At 38.2% G+C, this 20,893-nt stretch overlaps 2 protein-coding genes and 1 pseudogene across 2 annotated transcripts in view; 1 reads left to right on the top strand and 2 right to left on the bottom strand.

The window, feature by feature from the left end:
* LOC131778334 (uncharacterized) overlaps positions 1-1,045 on the bottom strand; it is a 9,706-nt gene extending 8,661 nt beyond the window's left edge. The window contains exon 1 of the mRNA XM_059094749.1: positions 1-1,045. This exon is cut by the window's left edge and continues 40 nt beyond it. Coding sequence (XP_058950732.1) covers positions 1-1,045 — 1,045 coding nt within the window.
* Positions 1,046-8,061: 7,016 nt separating this feature from the next.
* Positions 8,062-13,446, top strand: LOC136278074 (uncharacterized; annotated as a pseudogene).
* A 1,009-nt stretch (positions 13,447-14,455) lies between these two features.
* Positions 14,456-16,518, bottom strand: LOC131778358 (uncharacterized). Its single transcript, XM_059094781.2, has 2 exons — positions 16,455-16,518; positions 14,456-15,461 (listed from the first exon to the last, which is right to left on the bottom strand). The coding sequence occupies exon 2, from the start codon at positions 15,446-15,448 to the stop codon at positions 14,960-14,962; it is 489 nt and encodes a 162-aa protein (XP_058950764.1). The 5' UTR covers positions 15,449-15,461; positions 16,455-16,518; the 3' UTR covers positions 14,456-14,959.
* Between the last annotated feature and the right edge of the window lie 4,375 nt (positions 16,519-20,893).

Raw genomic sequence — 20,893 nt, 5'->3', positions numbered from 1 at the left:
TCTTTACCCAGGTATCCACTATGTCTCCAAGTTGCTTCTTCCAATAGGTAACAACAGCCTCTACGTGTTTCCTGGCGTATCTTTGGATGTAGTGTTTCTTAGCAAGTTTGCAGGGATTGCCGCTACTGTAGTAAAGTCCAACGCAGAAGTTCTTGATACTTTCACCCTCCTTTTTGATCTCCGCCTCATCGAATTTGCTTGGTCCAATGGCTATCGAGCAAACACACATGCTTACACCCGTGTTGGGAATCGGAGCACAGTTTCCATTATTCTCTGGCATGATGTGGGGCTCATAATGAAGACGAGCGATTTTTTCTAAAGAATCTTCGTAATGCTTCTTAAATGCTTCCACTTTGTTGATTAAGGTGTCTGCAAATGCTGCCGCTTGACTCTCCTTGCCTCTAGTCCTTGCTGCCACGATCTGTTCCAGAAGTGTGTCCACAAACAGTTGTCCATACATGCGAAACAATGGCAGTGAAAACTCGTAGGAACTGACTTTGCTGTCTGACGGCAGGAAGAAGTGGTACTGTGTGGTAAGCATACCGTGCAAGTTCTCCAAACAAGGCACCATGTCCTCTGCATCATTCTTATATGTTTTCTGGCAGTGCATCGAATAGCTGAGAATGCCTCCATTACTTGTTCCAAATATTTTCTTGATGTAGTCTAATTTCGCTTCTGAAATTTCCTGATCCATGTACTCCTTTAGCTGGTTTATTTCCTCGGCCAAACTGTTGTATACGTCCTCGGGATCCAGACCTCCTCCTCCAAATAGTTCCGCGATTCCCTCGAACATGGCGCCCAGTATAGTCCCCACCACTGGTATTTGTCCAAGGACATTTGCACCCAGGACTATGGCGAATTGACGGCCTGCGTTGGCGGCGTCGGAGGTCTTCTCTACCAGCCCAGTTGGTTTCATCTCTATCACGTCTTCTATCGGGCCAGAGTATTGCAGATTAAAGCAATGGAAGGAATTCTGTGCCAGAATGACTGGGGTCACTCCACACATAGTAAAAAAGAAGATCCACAAAATGTCTTGACGGTACATCTTTGGTTCTGTAATTAAGTGTTTAAGAGTAAGTGTCCTGGAAAGTGATTATTACTTATAATACTACTATTACTACAATACTTTGGTTACTGTTACAGAAAAAATGGCCTGTTTGTTTGTTCATAAAGTTGTACCAAAGAACAGTGAAAAGTAAACATCCCTCACATCAAACAGTTGTTCATAAATATTTTTTTGCGCATTGCAAACGCATTTGAAGGAGAGTAAACAAGCTCACAGTTTCTCTCGAGCATCGCTCTCCGAAAACTATCCACATCTCGAAACAGATAATATAATGCCCGCAGAAAAATAACCAAGAATAATTTCGCGCCAAACACGATAAATTTTATCAACTTACCATTTGAGAGTAAAAACATGAGATCAAACTATGAGTAAAAAGAACGATCGACAGATTGGGCCCAAACTGAAAATTGCACTCTTTCCCTTTAATTAACCTTTGGTGTTTTTCTCTCCGTTCGAATAAATATTTGGTGGCCTCTTTCAACTTAAAGACCATTTTTATAGGGTGCAACAGCAACAAATAACAAAGAAAAAACGTCGTTTTAATAAAAATAAAATTTTTTATAATGTCGTTCCAAAGAAGGCACCATTGGTTCCTTGCATTTGGCTAAGCTTAGTATCACTATCGAGCTAAACTCTTTAAAGGATTTTTCACAAATACATATTTTACCTTATTTTTCTAGTTTGAGACGTACACGTTTGAAGGCTATTGGTTTTACTTAAAGCCTTCATACTGAACAGGGTTGATTGTGGATGTTCACTTGACGGTCAGTAAAGAAGCCACGTGCGGTTCGAATACTTCAAAGCTCAAAAGTGCTAAAGCGAGTTAAAACATTCAAAAATTATTAAAGATATATAACGGTAATTGAACTGAGTGGAGTGCAATTCGGTCTAAAATCATATGCGTGATTTGAAATCACAAGGATGATTTCAGACAAAACTTGCACGACACTAAGTTCAATTACCAGTCATGACACCTACTTTGAAATCGTACAATGCAGTAGCAAGAATACAGGTTTTTTAGTTTGTACAAATATTTATTGATCTAGAATTGACCAGTTTTGAGCTGGTTTTTAAAAAGTTGCAAAATTTGTCTTTCATTTTCCTGTAATTTGATTGGTTTCTTTAAACAACTCTTGAAATGTGATTGGTGGTTGTGTTTAGCAGAGCTGTTTCATTGGCTGGGATGTGATGTGATTTAGAGCGCATAAAATGGTGCGATTCATGAATAAATCGCACCAATGAGAGCTAATCAGATTGCATGGACCACCAGTGATTTCAAAATGAAGATAACAAAGTAAGACTGAATATAAACTGTGTGACAACCTTTTAAATGCTTAGAGCTGATGTTTATAATCACCCTGGTTGTTTGGCCAACAAGAACTGAGGAACACGTGCTGAACAATGAAACTTTCTCAATTACCTCGTGTTCCGAAAGAACAACGCGCCTTTCCAGCATAGGCAGCGATTGGTATCTAAAGCTTTTCCACGTTAATTTCGTTCCCTACACTAAATTAACAATTAGCGCTATGTCCATTGGTTCACCAATAAATGAAAATTAAACTCTTAATCCTTTAAACAAAGCTGAAGTTCTCGCGACCAAACCGATATTTGAAATGCTTTCAACGGACACGAGTCGGACATAATTTGCAAATAAGATTGGCAGGCCTAGTCGCCTGTGTTCTAGAGGAGCTAGTTGTGCTGTAGAGTTAGAATCTTAGCCTTGCAGCCCTCACACTGTAGGTCTTCAAGTTTTTTAAAGTGAAGCACTGGTACTACCTGATAACTCAAGAGCAACGTGCACCCACCCTTACTGAGTGATTTATGTAAGCAGGTGTATTAACCCTTTCCGCCTTAGCATCAGTATGCATATTCTCCATACTATACATTTCCTAAGGTGCTGACAAAGAGAATTTGTTTAACAATCGAGAGCTTCTTAAGTTGGTGATCATTTTCTTTATTTTAGTGACTTTAATGTGTGGTTCAAGAGTGATATTGTAAGGAAAAAATATTTGATCTCAGGGATTAAAGGCTTAAAAGATTCCAATATGCAAACCTACTTCCATCACACTGTTTCTTCAGGTCCTGAGATTTTTCGAGAAAGAATTCGAAGCAGTGCAGTACCATCTTTTAATTTACAATGCAATAGATATGGTTACCTTGGCACTGATCTCCCGAGTTTTTTTCTTTACCCGATTATTTGCTAGGTTGTCAACAAACAATGTCGACTTTGTTGTCTCCAAAGGTAAGCTAATTTAGGCCCGGTTCAAAAGTCGAGCTTTACATGTATCGAACCCAGTACCAACTTGGGTCGACCCAAACAATTAAGGTCGGCAGTTGATTCAAACGTCGAACCTAATTAAGTCGAACGTAATTGGAAAAATATACATGACTCTATTGCGATCAGCGATTATTGCTTACCAAAATGGCGGAAAAAACGCGGGAAATACAAATTGTGGAAATGAAGAGCTTATTTGTCTCGCAAGTGTGATGAAGGAGGGTAGACTCAAGGCGACTCAAAATGCAGTTAGCATTAAATAACCTCGCCGCCAGGAGGAGACGAGTTTTTAATTTGGCTAGCCTTCTATTATTGCTTGTTTCTCAAATGAACATTACCGTTCCTCGTCCAGTTCGTACTTGTCGTCGCCTTAAAAGAAATACTGGCTGGTGGCATACGAAAGTATTTCACACACCTCAGGCGTGTGTATTTTCGTGCTCTCGAAGCAAGAGGAACACCTGTTTTCAACTCTTCCCGCAATTTTGTTGCAAAACAAGTTGTGCGCCTATGACAAATACATGAAACGTGCAGAACTCTGGGTAAAAAAGTTAACTTATTTGCTGATTTCTTGGTTTCCACTCTCATTTCGATCCCAAATGATACTGACATTTATTTTGCAAGGAGGAATTCTCATCCATTATTAACCGACCTTGTCGACAACTTTTTAATATGGTAGAAAAGCATGAAAAATTTGAACCGATCCAACCTAAAAAACATGCTTTTGATGTTAAACCAAAAGATCAAAACGTATTCAATTTTATTTTCATGCGAAATTACACACCTTTTACCGCACTGAAATTAAGTCAAAGAGCAACCACGCAGGCTTCTGGAAAAATCCTCAAGCTATTTTAACAGTTAACTAAACTTTGGGTGTAGAAATTACAAGTAGGTGACAAACTAAATTGATTCACGTAAAGCAGATGATATTGAAAGTTTCCAAACTGACCTTTAAGCGCGAATGACGTACCCTCTCTCCACTTCAATTTTAAACTTGCCAGTGAGTCAAGCAGACTTACGTGTGGGAGTGCCTCGACACATTCACATTTTTAATACACAGATAACACCGCAAGACAATGACACCCTCCATCTCAAACCTTTCTATTATTTCAAAATACTTTGAGGATTTAGATGTCGAGTATTGACAAAAGAAACAATAAAATAATGGTTTTTCGGTCTGAATAAAGGCGCCAAACAATTTTCAGCGAGCTGACGCCTTCGTTGTAGAATCTCCAGTTTTAAAGCAAACCTTGTGCCGAATTATTCCGTGCTCCATTGATCTACAAGTGTTCATTAAAGCAACATCTTAAAGTAGAGGCTGGTTTTAATCAGTTTCTCCAAGATTACGATTTGCGATTGCAGCTAAATGAATTACAAAGTCCGATGATCGAGGGTAACAAAGGGTCTCTAAGGGACGCAAGATTAGGGCCAACTTAATATGCGACGTATGATTTTACAGAATGGCGAACGTAAAGTTCTGAAACAATATTTACCTGAACTTGACTTGAAGGATTTGAAGTTTTCCCTTTTTATACGTGACGTGTGAATTTCTCTAAATCTTTCGGCCGAATAACGATAGCTCAGATTGGGTCAGTTTCCTGTAATCCTGTTCTAACGATATCCAGGAGGCCAAGGGAAAAGTCTCGTGGAAGATAAAATTGTATTTCAGTATTTTGTCTCCGAACCATGGCTCATTAATGTTTTGGGATTATGGTGTCGAGAGAGGCCAACAATAGACATTTACATACCAGACATCATAGAGTTGAAGGTATTAATACTGTTATGATAGAGATATTTGGTCAAAATCCAGACAAATCTGTTCAAATCACTGAAATGGTGAAATCAGAAAAAAATTTGGAGACGTCGACAATGCGTTGAAGTGTGGACGGAACCCTGTTTCACACATGAATTTTAGAGAAATTCACGCGTCACGTATAAAAAGGGAAAACTTCAAATCCCTCAACTCTATGATGTCTGGTATGTAAATGTCTATTGTTGGCCTCTCTCGACACCATAATCCCCGGCAAAACATTAATGAGCCATGGTTCGGAGACAAAATACTGAAATACAATTTTATCTTCCACGAGACTTTTCCCTTGGCCTCCTGGATATCGTTAGAACAGGATTACAGGAAACTGACCCAATCTGAGCTATCGTTATTCGGCCGAAAGATTTTGAACAATTCCCTTTCAAAACAAAAGTTTGTAATTGTCATCTGAGGACACGTTTTTCGCTATTTAGGACCCCAAAAGAAATGTGAATTTCCGACGTCAATCGTTGTTCTGTGAAAACGGGTATACTCAATTTGAAAGACCAGCAGTTTTTGACGAAAGATTAGTAGAAAACGGGTGGGAAAAGAAGAGTCGATTATTGAAACGTTTAAAAAAAAAATAAGGAACACCGTTTTTACACAACCGCCATCTGTTGTAAATATACGTGATAGATCTTTCTTTTTTTTCGTCATTGAGGTGACTCACCAGATCTATGAAAACTCTACCTGAGATAAAAGTCAGGCATGTAAGACATTTATTACTTTATTCTGAAAGAGGTATATTGTCCCCCAATATCACATTGTTTAATAATAGTACAATACCTACACCTTATTCGATGGCTTACCATATGCTAGGCCCATATTTTGCTAGTTGCGTTGTATTTTTCCGAAGCACGAGACTAAACAGGTCACGAGAATATTATGCGTCTCATTAGCATGAAAGAAACAAGTCCTGCGTATTCCCTTAAGAACGATTGATATATATCCATGCCTCGAAGCAGAGGATGAAGACAGATCAAATAAATCAAAAAGAAGTTTGATAAGGAATATCTCTTAACCTTGAAAATGACGTATGTGTCATTTTTATAACAATATCATAAACAACGACTTTCTAAGCCCTTTTTGTTAGTTAGTCCCACCTTGTCATGCTAATGACAGAAGCAATGTACCCTGAGGAAAAAAAAAGGGGCGTATTCTTTGACCAATCAGTGTTCTACAGATACGAAACGTCTAAAAAACATTTCAGATAGGCAGTGTGGAAATGAATGTCTCGAGATCAATAGGCATTCTGCGCGATGGTCACAAAAAACAAGCAATAATGAAGACAGAGGAAATATAGTCACTTGCGATTCCTTCACGATATCAATAATTTTAAGTTTAAAGTTAACGCCAAAGCTCACTTAAAATAGGAGATAATTCCTTTTCCCTCGACTTCTGTTGCTCTGGCGTCAAAAACTTGAAGCCTTTATCTCACCGAGACATTTTACAGCCCCACAGTTGCACAGCCCCACGGTGTATCTGGTAGCCTTCTCGCTGACTCTACCCAGAGATCAGTCAGGAAGGAACCTTCTTTGATGTCTTCTTTGCCCGGCAGGATAGGAAGTATTTGCGACCTCAACGACTGCCAATCTTTTAGAATGCATCCTTTACTAGCAACTGAGTAAGAAAAAAGTTACCTATGAACATAACATATCATCTCTTATAGGAAATTTACAACGGCTTGAGGGCAATTTTGCAATTGTATGAAGTTCAAAATCGAACGATGTGCGCACCTCGAGATCGACTTCAAATCAAAAGAAGCGATCAGGGGCAAAAATCAGCTCGATTAATGGATAAATCGCACTTCTGAAAGCTAATTATATCGCAACGATCACTAGTACCTCAAAATGGATGTAACATATCGCGAAGCCGCACGAAAAAACAACCAAATCTAGAGCTATAATTTTTCCCCGATTTAAAAGACAACCCGATGTATATTAACTCTCCTAAGTGAAGAGCCGTAGCTCCTCGACTATATTCGATGTTTCAAACAAACTTATAGTAAAACAACTGAGCAGTTACGTTCTCCTGTTTCGGTTTTGTTTCTTTATCAGATGCGAACAAGGGCGTAGCCTCATTAAGTTAGACAGTCAGTTCTTCAGTATGGTATTATTCAGTTCTTTGAAAACTAAAAATGCTAAACATACTAAAAATATATGCACGTTTTGTGCGTTACGATTTGAAAGCTTCCCTGGATTTTTTAAACAATCCCCGGTGACGAATGTACGCCAGCTAACTAATGGAAAGCGCGAATTGTTATTTTTATGTTGTTCATTTGGTTCTCGATAAAAGGCAAATAGGCCCAGTTTCCTGTAAATGTTCGAAAACCCCAAAAATTAACTTGACATTTTTTCCACCAGAAGATGTTACACACTTTCCCTTAAGAAGGTGAACTCATATTTTTCATCTGTATTCACACAACAACAAAGCAATCTAGCCGAACTTGGCAACATAATAAAACGATAGATTGAGCAGCATTCTTTGCACTAGCAGCGAAGTGGGAAGTAAACATCCTCATCATCTGTCAAATACAGAATTAGAGTCAGTTAACTCGTGCAAGGACCTGGGTGCTCATGTGTCAAGAGACTTATCCTGGTCGAACCACGTGGACGCAATTGTAACTAAAGCATCAAGGTGGTGGGCCTACTGAAATGTACAGTTGGTAGCAACAACAGAGAAATTTTCTCTATGCTCTATAAGTCCTTGGTTAGACCAATCCTAGAATACGCATACCTGGTATGGTCGCCCTATTTAGTTGAAGATAAGTTGGCAATCGAAAAAGTACAACGAAGAGCATCGAGAATCGCTTTCGGTCAAAAACTACGCGAGATATCATATGAAGAACGATATATATTGCTAAACTGGAACACACTTCAACATCGAAGAGCATACCTATCTGTAGTGGAATACTACATGACAGTGTTTGGTCTAAATGGCCTAGACTTTGATGACTATTTCGAGTTTGTTTATAATCACCCTGGTTGTTTGGCCAACAAGAACTGTGGAACACGTACGTACTGAACGATGAAACTTCTTGGTTTCCACTTTCACTTCGTTCTTAAATGATACTGACATTTATTTTTATCGAATGTTTTGCTAGGAGGGATTCTCATCCATTATTAAATGACCTTGTCGACAACTTTTCCGCTCTTTCCGCCTTTTTGTTGCAAAAACAAGTTGTGTGCTTATGACAAATATACGAAGCGTGCAGGACTCGGGGTAAAAAGTTAACTTATTTGCTGATTTGGTGGTTTCCAATTTCATTTCCATCCTAAAATATTTTCATCCATTGTTAACTGACCTCGTTGACAACTTTTTAATATGGTAGAAAAGCAAAAATATTTGAACCGATCTAATTTAAAAAGCATGCTTTTGATGTTGAACCAAAACATCAAAACGTATTAAATATTATTTTTATGCGAAATTGCATGCCATTGTTGAAGTCCTAAATGTAATAACTGTCCTAAATGTAATGAAGTCCTAAAGTAATGAAGTCCTAAATGTAATGAAGTCCTAAATGTAATAACATTTGGTCATAAATGTAATAAAGCCCTAAATGTAATAACGTTCGGTCCTAAATGTAATAAGGCTCCTATGCAATCGTTAAACTGCGCTGACATTGAGATGTGAAAGTGACAGCTGTTGCACCAAAGAATCCTCTGACCAATATTTATGGCATATTGCGGGCTCACTGATATTAATCAGCGTCTTTTTATGTGCTAAAGACGTAGGTTGAGAAGCATTGGCTACAAAACCTTATACTGATGCTGATGTGCTTTTGGCATCAAATGACGGACGCAAAAGCAATGAGACGCTGACCAATAGCTTCTTTATATCATTGGCTCAGACTCTAAAGTGTAACAGATTTTGGAGATATACTTCTGTCATCAGTGCTGAAGTTAACACTTCATGAACCGAATTACAAGGAATGGAAGTCCTCCGACTTATACGTTAGACAAATTCCGGGCTCGAAAGTGCATTTTTTGTACTGTCTTCCCTTGCCAGATTTGTACGGGTCTGCATAGGATATATTGTTGTAAACTTACAAGGCTCACGTGTCCGTCAATCAACAAAATCACTTCTGCACTGTACAAACAAACAATATATCTCGTTACGTTAATCGTTCTCTCAATGTTTCTTACATATATTCATATGCGTTATTGACCAAGCGTGAGATCAAAATGGCTGGATATGGCCGAGTTCTTTTTTTTTTTTTTTCGCTTTTTTTATGCACTGAGATGAAGTCTCGGTCCATAAAAAAGTAGAAAAAGAACGAGGCTAATATCCAGTAATCTTGACCATACAAGCTTGGTCAAGAGAGTTTATATTCTCTTGGCTTAACTATTAAAGGATTCATTGCATAGCAAAAGATTTCGCTTTGATAAGAATCAAGAATGGCTGTTTATTTCGAGAGCCGATAGTGAAAGCCAACTGTGTTTGCAGCACAATAACCCAAGAGGGTCGTTATTTTTTCTATGTATATGCCAACATTGTCCAAAAGTTACGAACTTTGTAGGTTTCTTGCGTGGGATCAATACGGGGAATTCCAAGCGGGCGAAGGTGGGCCATCAAGCATCAAGAAAAAAACGAATGGTTCATTAGGCCATCAACTGACCATCATGTGTTGAATGTTGTAGCTCAATGGTTCAATTTGACTCTTGCGTGTGAGTCACTTCATCTTGCCCGCGTGCGCTGCTAGCCATATGATAAAGTGACTCACAGAGCAAGATATCTACTGACCAATCATGTTATCCCATATCACGATTACAGGTCTCGACATATTGCCTTTTTCCACGCAAGAGTCAAATTGAACCATTGAGCTACAACATTCAACACATGATGGTCAGTTGATGGTCTAATGAACCATTCATTTTTTCCTAAGCTCCTTATGACAGGTTCATCAGTTCCCGAACCGAAATATTGGGAAAACATATATTTTACAGCTGATCTCAAGTTTATATTTAATTTTTGTCTTCATCTCTTCTCCCCACCGTGAGGGGGAGAAAATGAATAGATAAATAAATGAATGAAAAAAAGAAAGCTCAACAGATTCCACTTATAGTCATATGGTACATGAACTGATTACTGAGGTGAAGTAAAGCCATAGAGGATTAGAAATGCAATATCCATGGTTTAAATTGAATAAATCAGGATAGTCATTCTTAAAAATAAACTCAAATGCTTCATTAAAATCCAATTGACTCAGTAACACCACTGATAATAATAATTTATTTTGGAATAACAGGTGACACAGCGAAATCATTCAAACTTCTCTAAAATGGGGCATTACCACTAAAGACTTAACACGAACAATAACATTAACAATAGCATGCTAATTCATCATCAATTGTAGTCATTCTTTTCCCAAAATTTCTTAATGATACGAACCAATCGATTCCATCCTATTGAGCTTCCAGCCAAGCACTAGCCCACTTTGGGCTGGAAATGATATTCTTTCACTCGATCAAGACCCCAAACTAAATTGATTCACGTAAGCAGATGATATCGAAAGTTCCAAAGCTGACCTTTAAGCGAGAGATGGAAATGCGTACCCTCTCTCCACTTCAATTTGTAAACACTTGCCAGTGAGTCCCCCCCCAAGCAGACTTTACATGGGGGAGTGCCTCGACACATTCACCTTTTTAATACACAGATAACACCGCAAGGACCAATGACACTCCTCCACTCTCAAAACCTTTCTGGATATTAATTAAAATACTTTGAGGATTTAGATGCATCGGAGTATTGACCCAAAAAAACAATAAAAACTAAGGGTGTTCGGTCCGGAATAAAGGCGCCAAACATTTTCAGTGAGCGGACGCCTTCGATGTAGAATCTCCAGTTTTAAAGTAAAACTCGATGCGAATTATTCCGTGCTCCATTGATCTACAAGTGTTCATTAAAGCAACATCTATAAAGTCCGGAGAGGCCTCGGTAGTTTAATTCGTTTCTCCAAGATTCGCTAACGAAGATTTGCAGAGATTGCTGCTAAATGAGAGAAAGATACACAAAAGACAATGATCGAGGGTAACAAAGGTGTCGTCGTAAGGGAACAGCAGGGAGATTAGGGCCACCAATGACTTAAACCATGCGGACGTATGATTTTCCGGGAATGGCGGAACGTTAAAAGTTCTGGCAAAAACAGCTGTGGGTGATGATGTGACCTCCTTCAGATTTTCGACCCGTAAAAGCCTGGCAATATTTCCCTTGAGGAGCCTGATTTAAACGTTTTCCCTTGTTAGTACTTGTGGGACGCGATCAAGTGAATTTCTCTAAATAATTCCATGTGGTGAAACAGGGTTCAGTCACACACTTCAACGCCTATTGTCGACGTTTCCATATTTTTTTCTGGTTAGAGGAACAATTTAAGAAGAGCCACCGTAGTACAGTGAGTTGCACGGCAACAAGATTTGTTTGGATTATTGACCAAATATCTCGATTATTATTTATAACAGTAAATTAATTACTTCACCTCTATGATGTCTGTTATGTAAAGGTCTGTTGGCCTCCTCTCGCCCCCTGCTAACCATTCAATCCAAAAATATTAAGGACGCCATGGTTTCAGAGGATGGCCAAAATACTGAAATCACATTTAGCTATCTTCGCACGAGACTTTTAATGTGGCCTCCAGAAAGAGGAACCGATAGTCGTACTAGAACGTTCCTAAACTAATGTCATAAACCAAGCTAGGCATCTTACAAAACAAGGTTAATGTTAGAGTTACGCATAGTTCTCCTTGTAAAAAAAAATATGAATAAGTCCTTTATATATCTCAATTTGCAATTATGTGAGGACGGAGCTTCGTCCTGCAGTAATTGTGGAAATTAGGTATAGTTTATTTTCTCAGAAAAAAGAAATGAATTTAGCTACTGATACTGAACGGTTCCCATGCAAAGTGACCTTGCATAGCTCAGTATAACATATCGCTCTTTGCAAGAGGTGAACAAACACCCAGGAGGGAGAAATCAAATTGGAAATAACGAGCCGGTTTTATCATCTTAAGATGGGCAACCATTACACTACCAAATAACAACATTTTGCATTTTCTCTAAGTGTTCTCCGCTACTGCAGGAGTGTGCTCAAAGAACAAATGTCATTAGAAATTAGAGGCAAGTACACAGAAAAGTTGTTTCCTGCGGTACACGATCTGTAACTTCGGACTGGGTTTGAACCCAGTGACCTTACCAATTTGTGTGGTTTAACGGCTCCTTTATATGAACAAACAGACCGGAGGAGACTGAGCTTGCGAATGGGTACCCCCTTGGCGCTCTGATTCGCAATAGATAAATAGATAGATTCTTTACTTGAAATACATCGCAAGCTCGTCTGAGAGCTGAATTACGTATTTTCCTTAAACTAATTCTAATTGAAATGTGGCAAACTTAGCAAGTGAATAATACAGCTGATGATATATAGTAATGTCTAAAACATTTAAAAACTATGAACATCTTTTGAAATCATATTGTTAAAAGTCTAATAATTTAAACAGTAGTCACTAGGGCGCATGAAGCCTTAATAAAACTATTCTTAAATCTGTTTGTTTCACAGTGCGGTATGCTGAAGGATCGCGCGTGCCTAAGATTAAACTTGCTCTCATGTTGGGGTGGCAGTAATTTCCTGAGTTTTTAGCCAACTTCTTTATGTTGAGGATACTGCAGCATTGAGGATACTTTAAAGCGAGAAGGCAAGATGCCCGCGTACTACAAGAGATATGTGGATGACACACTGACTATCGTGCTAGACATAACATCAGCTGTCAATTTCCTCGAGAAGTAAACCCGTGCCATTCCTCTCTTAAGTTCACCATGGAAACGGAGAGTAATAGCAAGCTTCCATTTTTGCGCACTCAGCTGCTCAACAAACGCACACATGTTGAGACTAAAGTGTACGTTAAACCCACAAATACTGGCCTCCTGCCGAATTGCAAGAGCCATGTAGACGACCGATACAAACTCGGGTTACTCAAAACTATGCTTGATCGAGCATTTCGGCTTTCATTTAATCGGTGTTACTTCTCTGAAGAATGTGATCGACTGAAATTATTGTTTTTTCGACTGAAATATCCTGACAAACTTGTCAACTCTACTTTTTCCACGTTTTATTGCCGCCAGAGCATCGGATCAACCTGTTTCGTCACCGACTGTCAGCGATCGAACAGATCCCATCCGTGCTGTCCAACCGTTTAAAAATCAGGCCTCAGCTGATATTGTACGTGTCCAACTTAAAGATTTGGATAAAGTATGTTTTCTGCACATCTCTCAATGTGCAGTCGGACTCGATTCGTGCAAAGGTTTTTAATTAGGCTTTTTAAAAAGGTTTTTCATTTTCATTTTTTTTTTATTAGCTTCTAATTATTTCTTCTTTTTTTGTATGTTCTTATTGTTTGTTTACACTTCCAGAAATTTTTCTCTATTACCATTGCTCTTCAGCCTTTTACTCTCAAAGGGAGAAACGACTCACGAAACGAAAGAAAAAAAAGAACCAGACTGATGCAAGATACGATGTTTCCTCATCGACTGGTCGACTCTAAACACCCTTTCATCCTTTTCAGCCTCTCTTCCCTCAAAATGGGTATTTTCTTAAAAACAGAAATATCTCCGTTTATAGAAAGAACCGATACCCGACCAAAACTTTGCTTTCTTTTTCTTGAAAACCATGTGCTCCCTCCAAAATCTTCATCGACTACCCTTCAAGCACTAACTTATGATTGATCCGGAACGACTTCCCTGAACTAGAGGTAATCATTGTTTGAATTTCAATGAGTCATCTAAAAATGGCATTTTTTTCCCGCGGAACTAGTTTTGTGTTACGATAATTGTTTTAATAAAACCATCGAGTACAGGAAACTGACTCAATCTGAGCCATCGTTATTCGGCCGAAAATTTTTAAACAATCCCCATTCAAAAAAAAGTTTGTAATTGTCATGTGAGACACCTTTTTCGCTATTTGGAACCCCAAAAGAAATGTGAATTTCCGACGTCAATCGTTGTTCTGTGAAAACGGGTATACTCAATTTGAGAGACCTGCAGTTTTTGACGAAAGATTAGTAGAAAACGGGTGGGAAAAGAAGAGTCGATTATTGACAAGTTTAAAAAAAAAAATAAGGAACACCGTTCTTACACAACCGCCGTCTGTTGTAGATATGCATGATAGCACATCTTTCGTTTTTTCGTCACTGAGGTGACTCACCAGATCTATGAAAACTTGACCTGAGATAAGAGTCAGACATGTTTGAGATGATTTATTACTTTATTCTGAAAGAGGCACATTGTCCCCCAATATCATATTGTTTAATAATAGTACAATAACTACACCCTATTCGATGGTTTAACATATATTACGCCCATATTTTGCTAGTTGCGTTGTATTTTTTGCGAACCACAAGACTAAACAGGTCACGAGAATATTATGCGTCTAATTAGCATGTAAGAAACGAGTCCTAGGAATTCCCTTAAGAACGATTGATATATATCCATGCCTCGAAGCAGAGGATGAAGACAGAAATCAAATAAATCAAGAAGAAGAAGTTTGATAAGGAATATCTCTTAACCTTGAAAATGACCTTGTCATGCTAATGACAGAAGCAATGTACCCTGAGGAAAAAAAAAAAAAGGGGCGTATTCTTTGACTAATCAGAGTTCTACAGATTACGAAACGTCTAAAAAACATTTCAGATAGACAGTGTGGAAATGAATGTCTCGAGATCAATAGGCATTCTGCGCGATGGTTACAAAAAACAAGCAATAAAGAAGACAGAGGAAATATAGTCACTTGCGATTCCTTCACGATATCAATAATTTTAAGTTTAAAGTTAACGCCAAAGCTCACTTAAAATAGGAGATAATTCCTTTTCCCTCAACTTCTGTTGCTCTGGCGTCAAAAACTTAAAGCCTTTTATCTCACCGAGACATTTTACAGCCCCACAGTTGCAACGAAATCGCTCTGCAACTTCATATTCTGTCACATTGTAGTCAAACGTGATGTCCTCGCCTCTCTTGATATCACGAGCAGCCACCATGTACCAAAAGACATCCTGGTCGTCAGCCAAGATTGGATGGACATCTTTGCGTTTTTTGTAGATGAATTTTGTTTTGCTGTCACAGGAATGATTCATGTACCTGATCATCCCTTCAGGGTCCACATGCTTGTTTTTTCCAACTTGTACGGTGTATCTGGTAGCCTTCTCGCTGACTCTACCCCAGAGATCAGTCAGGAAGGAACCTTCTTTGATGTCTTCTTTTGCCCGGCAGGATAGGAAATTATTTGCGACCTCAACGACTGCCAATCTTTTAGAATGCATCCTTTACTAGCAACTGTGTAAGAAGGAAGTTACCTATGAACATAACATATCATCTCCTATAGGAAATTTAAAACGGCTTGAGGGCAATTTTGCAATTGTATGAAGTTCAAAATCGAACGAGTGCGCACCTCGAGATCGACTTCAAATCAAAAGAAGCGATCAGGGGCAAAAATCAGCTCGATTAATGGATAAATCGCACTGCTGAAAGCCAATTATATCGCAACGATCACTAGTACCTTAAAAATGGATGTAACATATCGTGAAGCCGCACGAAAAAACAACCAAATCTAGAGCCATAATTTTTTTCCCGATTTAAAAGACAACTCGATGTATATTAACTCTCTTAAGTGACGAGACGTAGCTCCTTGACTATATCCGATGTTTCAAACAAACCTATGGTAAAACAACTGAGCAGTTACGTTCTCCTGTTTCGTTTTTGTTTCTTTATCAGATGCGAACAAGGGCGTAGCCTCATTAAAGTTAGACAGTCAGTTTCTTCAGTATGATATTATTCAGTTCTCAGTTTGAAAACTAAAAATATGTTGTTCATTTGGTTCTCGATAAAAGGAAAATAGGCCTAGTTTCCTGTAAATGTGAATATGCATCGTGTAACATGTTTATGAGTATATATGTATTTGAATAAAGTATTATTATTATTATTATTATTATTATTATGGGTGACAAGAATATCATAAAACATATGGTTGGTTTTGACCTTAATCCCTAACAGTTTTGTTTTTTAGAAGTTCCTTTAGTTCTCGTGGTGGTGTTTCCAAGGTAAACCTTCATAAGTATTGACTCTCGTGATGTTTAAGACACTCGTGATGTTTTTCTCCTGATATTTCCTCTCATTTTCGAATTTATTCGTGATTGGCAAACACCTGAACTGAACCATGACCGACAAGGGCCAAGTAATTCTCACAGAAAATTTTTAAAAGATCTTAAAGAAGTGCAATGAAAAGTTTGTGTACACTGTTTATGAGATGTATTATGGAAAAGAACCAACCTGAACTCTTAAACAGACTCCGTTCCCGCAAAAATTTTGGCTTAGTCACTCCTTTCTTTTATTCTGCACATACTAAAGTTGTTTCACACCTTTGTTCTCTATATATATCATCGGTGATCTTTTTCTCATTTGCATTTAATAAAATGACCTGGCGCCACCTATGCGTCATGTTCCGATGGGATTGCTCTTTATCCTAAGTTTTTTTTTTACAAAATCTCTTGTTATCACATGTTTTATGGGAAATTTTAATTTTAATCTCAGTCAATCTTCTGCTCTTAGCTTTGAATTTACGTAAAATGAAGAGATTTAATCTCGTGCTGGGAACAACTGACGTTTTCCGCCTCAAACCAACCTGCGCAAAGAGGAAGCTTCTTGAGAGTAAGTCATTTAAAAGTTGTAACAAATTCATTTAAAAAAATCTATTTTGAAAAGGTATAAAGAACCCTTAGGGGTTTAATATATCTACAAAGCGCTTTAATGAAAAATTAAAAATAACACGTTTCTACTTTTATTTTTTTTTAGAGGGCACGGTAACGAATCCTGCAATCTGATTGGTTCTTTACCCGGTCAGTATTTTCCTATCTCTGCCCACGGGCCATGGTAACGCTTTAGTGAGTCGTCGAGTACATCCTTACTTTCGTTACCATTTTTCATAAATATGTCTCGTTTTTCCGGCTAGGTAGTATTTTCGAGCAAATACGTCGGTCACTACCTCAAGCCGACAGATAACTTATGAATCCTCTCTTTCTTCTCTCTCAAATCACTTTGGTTGACAGAAAAATATTGGTTTTAGAATGAATTTGTATAAGCAATAGTGTCATTAAGTTGGTTGACAAGCGGCCTAAAACCGTCTGCAATTAAATTTAATCGTTCACAAAAAGTACATAGAAAGTTAAAACGTGAAGTATTTGGTTATAGTTAAACTGAACGATAGAACTTCATTCATTTAATATCTGAATTTTCTCAAACAATTTGTTCGTAGCGAAAGAGCGAGCGAAGTTTTAATTTAAGTTCTACAACAAAGATACGCTTTCGGTGAGTCTTTCCAAGTCCGTTCAATTTGGACATTTGTACTGTAAATTGCACAACAGAAACTGAAGGAATTTAACGAGAAAAGGCCGCATTGAATCCCCGTGTGTCTCGTTAGAGTGTGCCGTACGAATTTAGTTTTTGTGGAGGAAAGACCAGATTAACACACGCCATCGCAGCAAACAAACGAACAAACTCTCACAACTTCAAATTGAAAATTTGAATTTACTCAAAATTACTTTCCTCGCCGTTTACTTAATGAACAGAGGTAAATCTTCGTACATGAACGAATCGTCGATGAGAGTGAAAAATACTTTCCGTTGGATCATTGCCAAACTAGTTCCGTTGTTTTTCAAATGTTCTTGCGCTTTTTTTTCTTACGTGCTCCCTGATTGACAGGTGCCAGTAATAGATACTTGTAAAAATAATGTTTCAAAGTTTGTTTGGAAGCCTTTAAATCATCTTCGTCGTTACGGAAATGAAAATTTTTCGGCGAGGCATCTCTCTTTAATTTGCATCACCTCTATTTTAACTACCATTTACTCGTAAAAAAAATTGTTCAGTTTATTGAAGATCTTGAAGTATTTACAGCCCTAAATCATTCGGGTTCTTTCGGAAAGAATTTCGTCGAGTTTAAAAAATAAATATGTTATTTACCGGCTAAGGGTCGGTCCGTATGGTGAAAAACTGTGACCTCAGTCTTGAAATGCCAAGACCTAAAATAAATATTTTTCTTTCCAATCAAATTTGCGATTTTTTCCCGCTAATATCAGTCAGTACATAATGCATTTCAAATCCTTCCCACTGATGTATAGTTGATGGTGGTTACGCTTTCAAAAATATACATGAAACAATTACTCAGTTCTGATTGGTTAAGATAAATGCAGTTTTCAGGTGATTCAGTACAGAAGAGAGTAAACTCTGTGCAGAAGAGGGTTAATTCAGTGCAAAGAAAGTAAAAAATCAGACATTTTGACTGGTCAATACTCAGAGAAACTCACAGACAGCCAATCAAATGCGAGTTTTGGATGTCGCAACAAAATTTGAAAATTTGCGAGCGAAACAATGGCCGGCGTTTTAGGTAGCTTTTCTTTCGCCACCGCGGCTGAAAAACAGCTCAAACAACGAAACAATGTAAAACGCACTGCTTTTTGGTTATCGGTTTGGAAAAAGTAGTGTTTACAGAAGGGAATTGCCAAGGAAATCGAAAATTACGAACCGAGCCAGCTTAACACTTTGCTCGAGCGATTCAACACCGAAATTAAAAACAAACATGGTTAAACCTCGGAAACGACGATTCCATTTCATCGAAAGTGATTCGGACACAGAGTGAACAATTCATTGAACTGTTAAGCCGGACTTCGATTTTTTTTGCGGCTTAAAGATGTGAAGATATCATTGCATATTATTGTTTTGATCGTACGCGGTTGTTTTGACTGAACGCACGATTTGAATAAATAATTTTTTCACTTAATGCGCGCGCTTTGCTTATGCTTAATTATGATAAGCCATCTCGTATTTTTACATGTATATTATTAACACGTCATCACGTGATTTTTCTCGTGCAATTTAGAATAAATAAGCACTTGTCAATTTTTTCAAAGACCACAAATTGCACTCGCCCTACGGGCTCGTACAATTTTGTTAGTCTATAAAAATTTTACTCGTGCTTTTTTATTCCAAATAACACTCGAAATCTCTCAGCCAAGGAATGACAATGCCATGAATAAGTCATTCTAACTGTTTGAATGAAATGGAATACGTTTAGATCAGCTTTGTTAAACTTCATAAGTAATTTCTATTTAAAACCATTGAATAATCTTCTTTTAAACCAATAGCACTCAAGTTTATCCGATAGGTCTTAATAGTAAATTGTGCTTAGCAGGCTAATTGCTTAGAAATTAAAAAAAAATGTCCATAGGTGTATTCATTTCTCTCTATTGCCACTATAACTACACGGTTCACTGATTGCGAGCTTTTTGCACGCAATCAGCACACCTTGATTAGTTTCAACTACGCTCATTTGTGTACTTTATGTGTTGGTATCCCACACATAGCTGAAGGTAGAGTAGTGAAGTAAAGACGGTTCTTTTTGCCCACTTATATCGTAATTCCTTCTAACACAGCACAGTGCCAGCATATCAGGACATATACCACCTAAATATTATGTTCTCAGGCTTTAGTCAATAAAAGAATAAAGTCCTACCGTGGGTTAAAAATAATCCTGAAAAGTACTTACCAAAGGTCGGAATCAAAGTAAATGACGATTCTAAAAGAATCAAACGCCGTTTGACAAATGACTCGGAAGGGTGAACCTTACAATAAAAGGGCGTCAAATACAAGGCAAGTTTTAGATCCGTTTGAAAAATGACCTGGAAGGGTGACCCTTACAACAGAGGGCGTTAAATACGTGGCAAGATTTAAATCAGTTAGATAAATGAGTTTAAAGGGTAAACCTTACAATAAAGGGCGTTTAATACGTGGCAAGTTTTAGATCAGCCGACAATTGTCTTTTTGATTCATGCATCAGTGCAATTGCGATTGCCTAAATTGCAACGTCATTTGGAGCCCATTATTAATGGGCTCCTGACAAATACCGTACTTTCTCGATTTAACGCCCCCAGCGTTTCTTTAGAAACTAGCAGTTTGGACTCGTCGTTTTTTCGAGGTCGGCGTTTAATCGAGAAAATACGGTACTGTCATATGGTCACGTGGTTTCCTTGAAAATCATACTGATTGAAGACTGGTTAAAAACTTATTCTCGTGTCCAGGCCGAATTGGCTCCAAAACGGGTTTATACCTGTATAGAATGAACTAGTCTCCTACCCAGATCTTCCACGGCCAAGCAGTTGTACTCGGTAGGATCTACCTTCTCGTTTACATGGTTTAAGATAAATATTGTTTTCGCATTTAATGCCTCAGGAGTTTTAATCTGGTCATGCGAAGTTCATGAGACCATATGGCTCATATCACTTTAACTTGTTTTCATTTGCTTTGAGAATAACATTCAGCCCAGCTGATCGGTTTTCATCTGTTTAAATGAAGTTATTTGAAATTGTTGGACTGTTGGTGTTAGGTAACTGATGTCGCTCGCGCAAACGGAGGCACCAGGGGGCTGATTAGACTTTTCATTCAGTCTCTGAGTCCCAGTCTCTCTCTTTCAGCCCTAACTACACGCTCTTAAATATCCCATCGATAGGCATGTTTAGACTTTCGGGACGACCGACTTTGGCAGCGTAAACAAATTTTCAGAACGCTAACGCAAAAAATTCCACGACATATTCGAAATAAACGGCAAAGTACTTGAAAAACAACCAATTTTCAAGAACTGAACAAAATTTCCCGTCGAGGACTCTAGGCAAGGTCAAGGACAAACCCAAACACGATTAGCAGTGACGATTATCGCACGA

Source organism: Pocillopora verrucosa, chromosome 14 (assembly GCF_036669915.1).
Source record: "Pocillopora verrucosa isolate sample1 chromosome 14, ASM3666991v2, whole genome shotgun sequence".
Classification (NCBI taxonomy): domain Eukaryota; kingdom Metazoa; phylum Cnidaria; class Anthozoa; order Scleractinia; family Pocilloporidae; genus Pocillopora; species Pocillopora verrucosa.
Note: the sequence above shows the minus strand (reverse complement) of the source record. Positions and strands in the feature narration are given on the sequence as shown.

Coding starts and splice junctions, on each gene's coding strand:
- LOC131778358 (XM_059094781.2), bottom strand. CDS start 15,448: ATGCATTCTAAAAGATTGGCAGTCGTTGAGGTCGCAAATAATTTCCTA.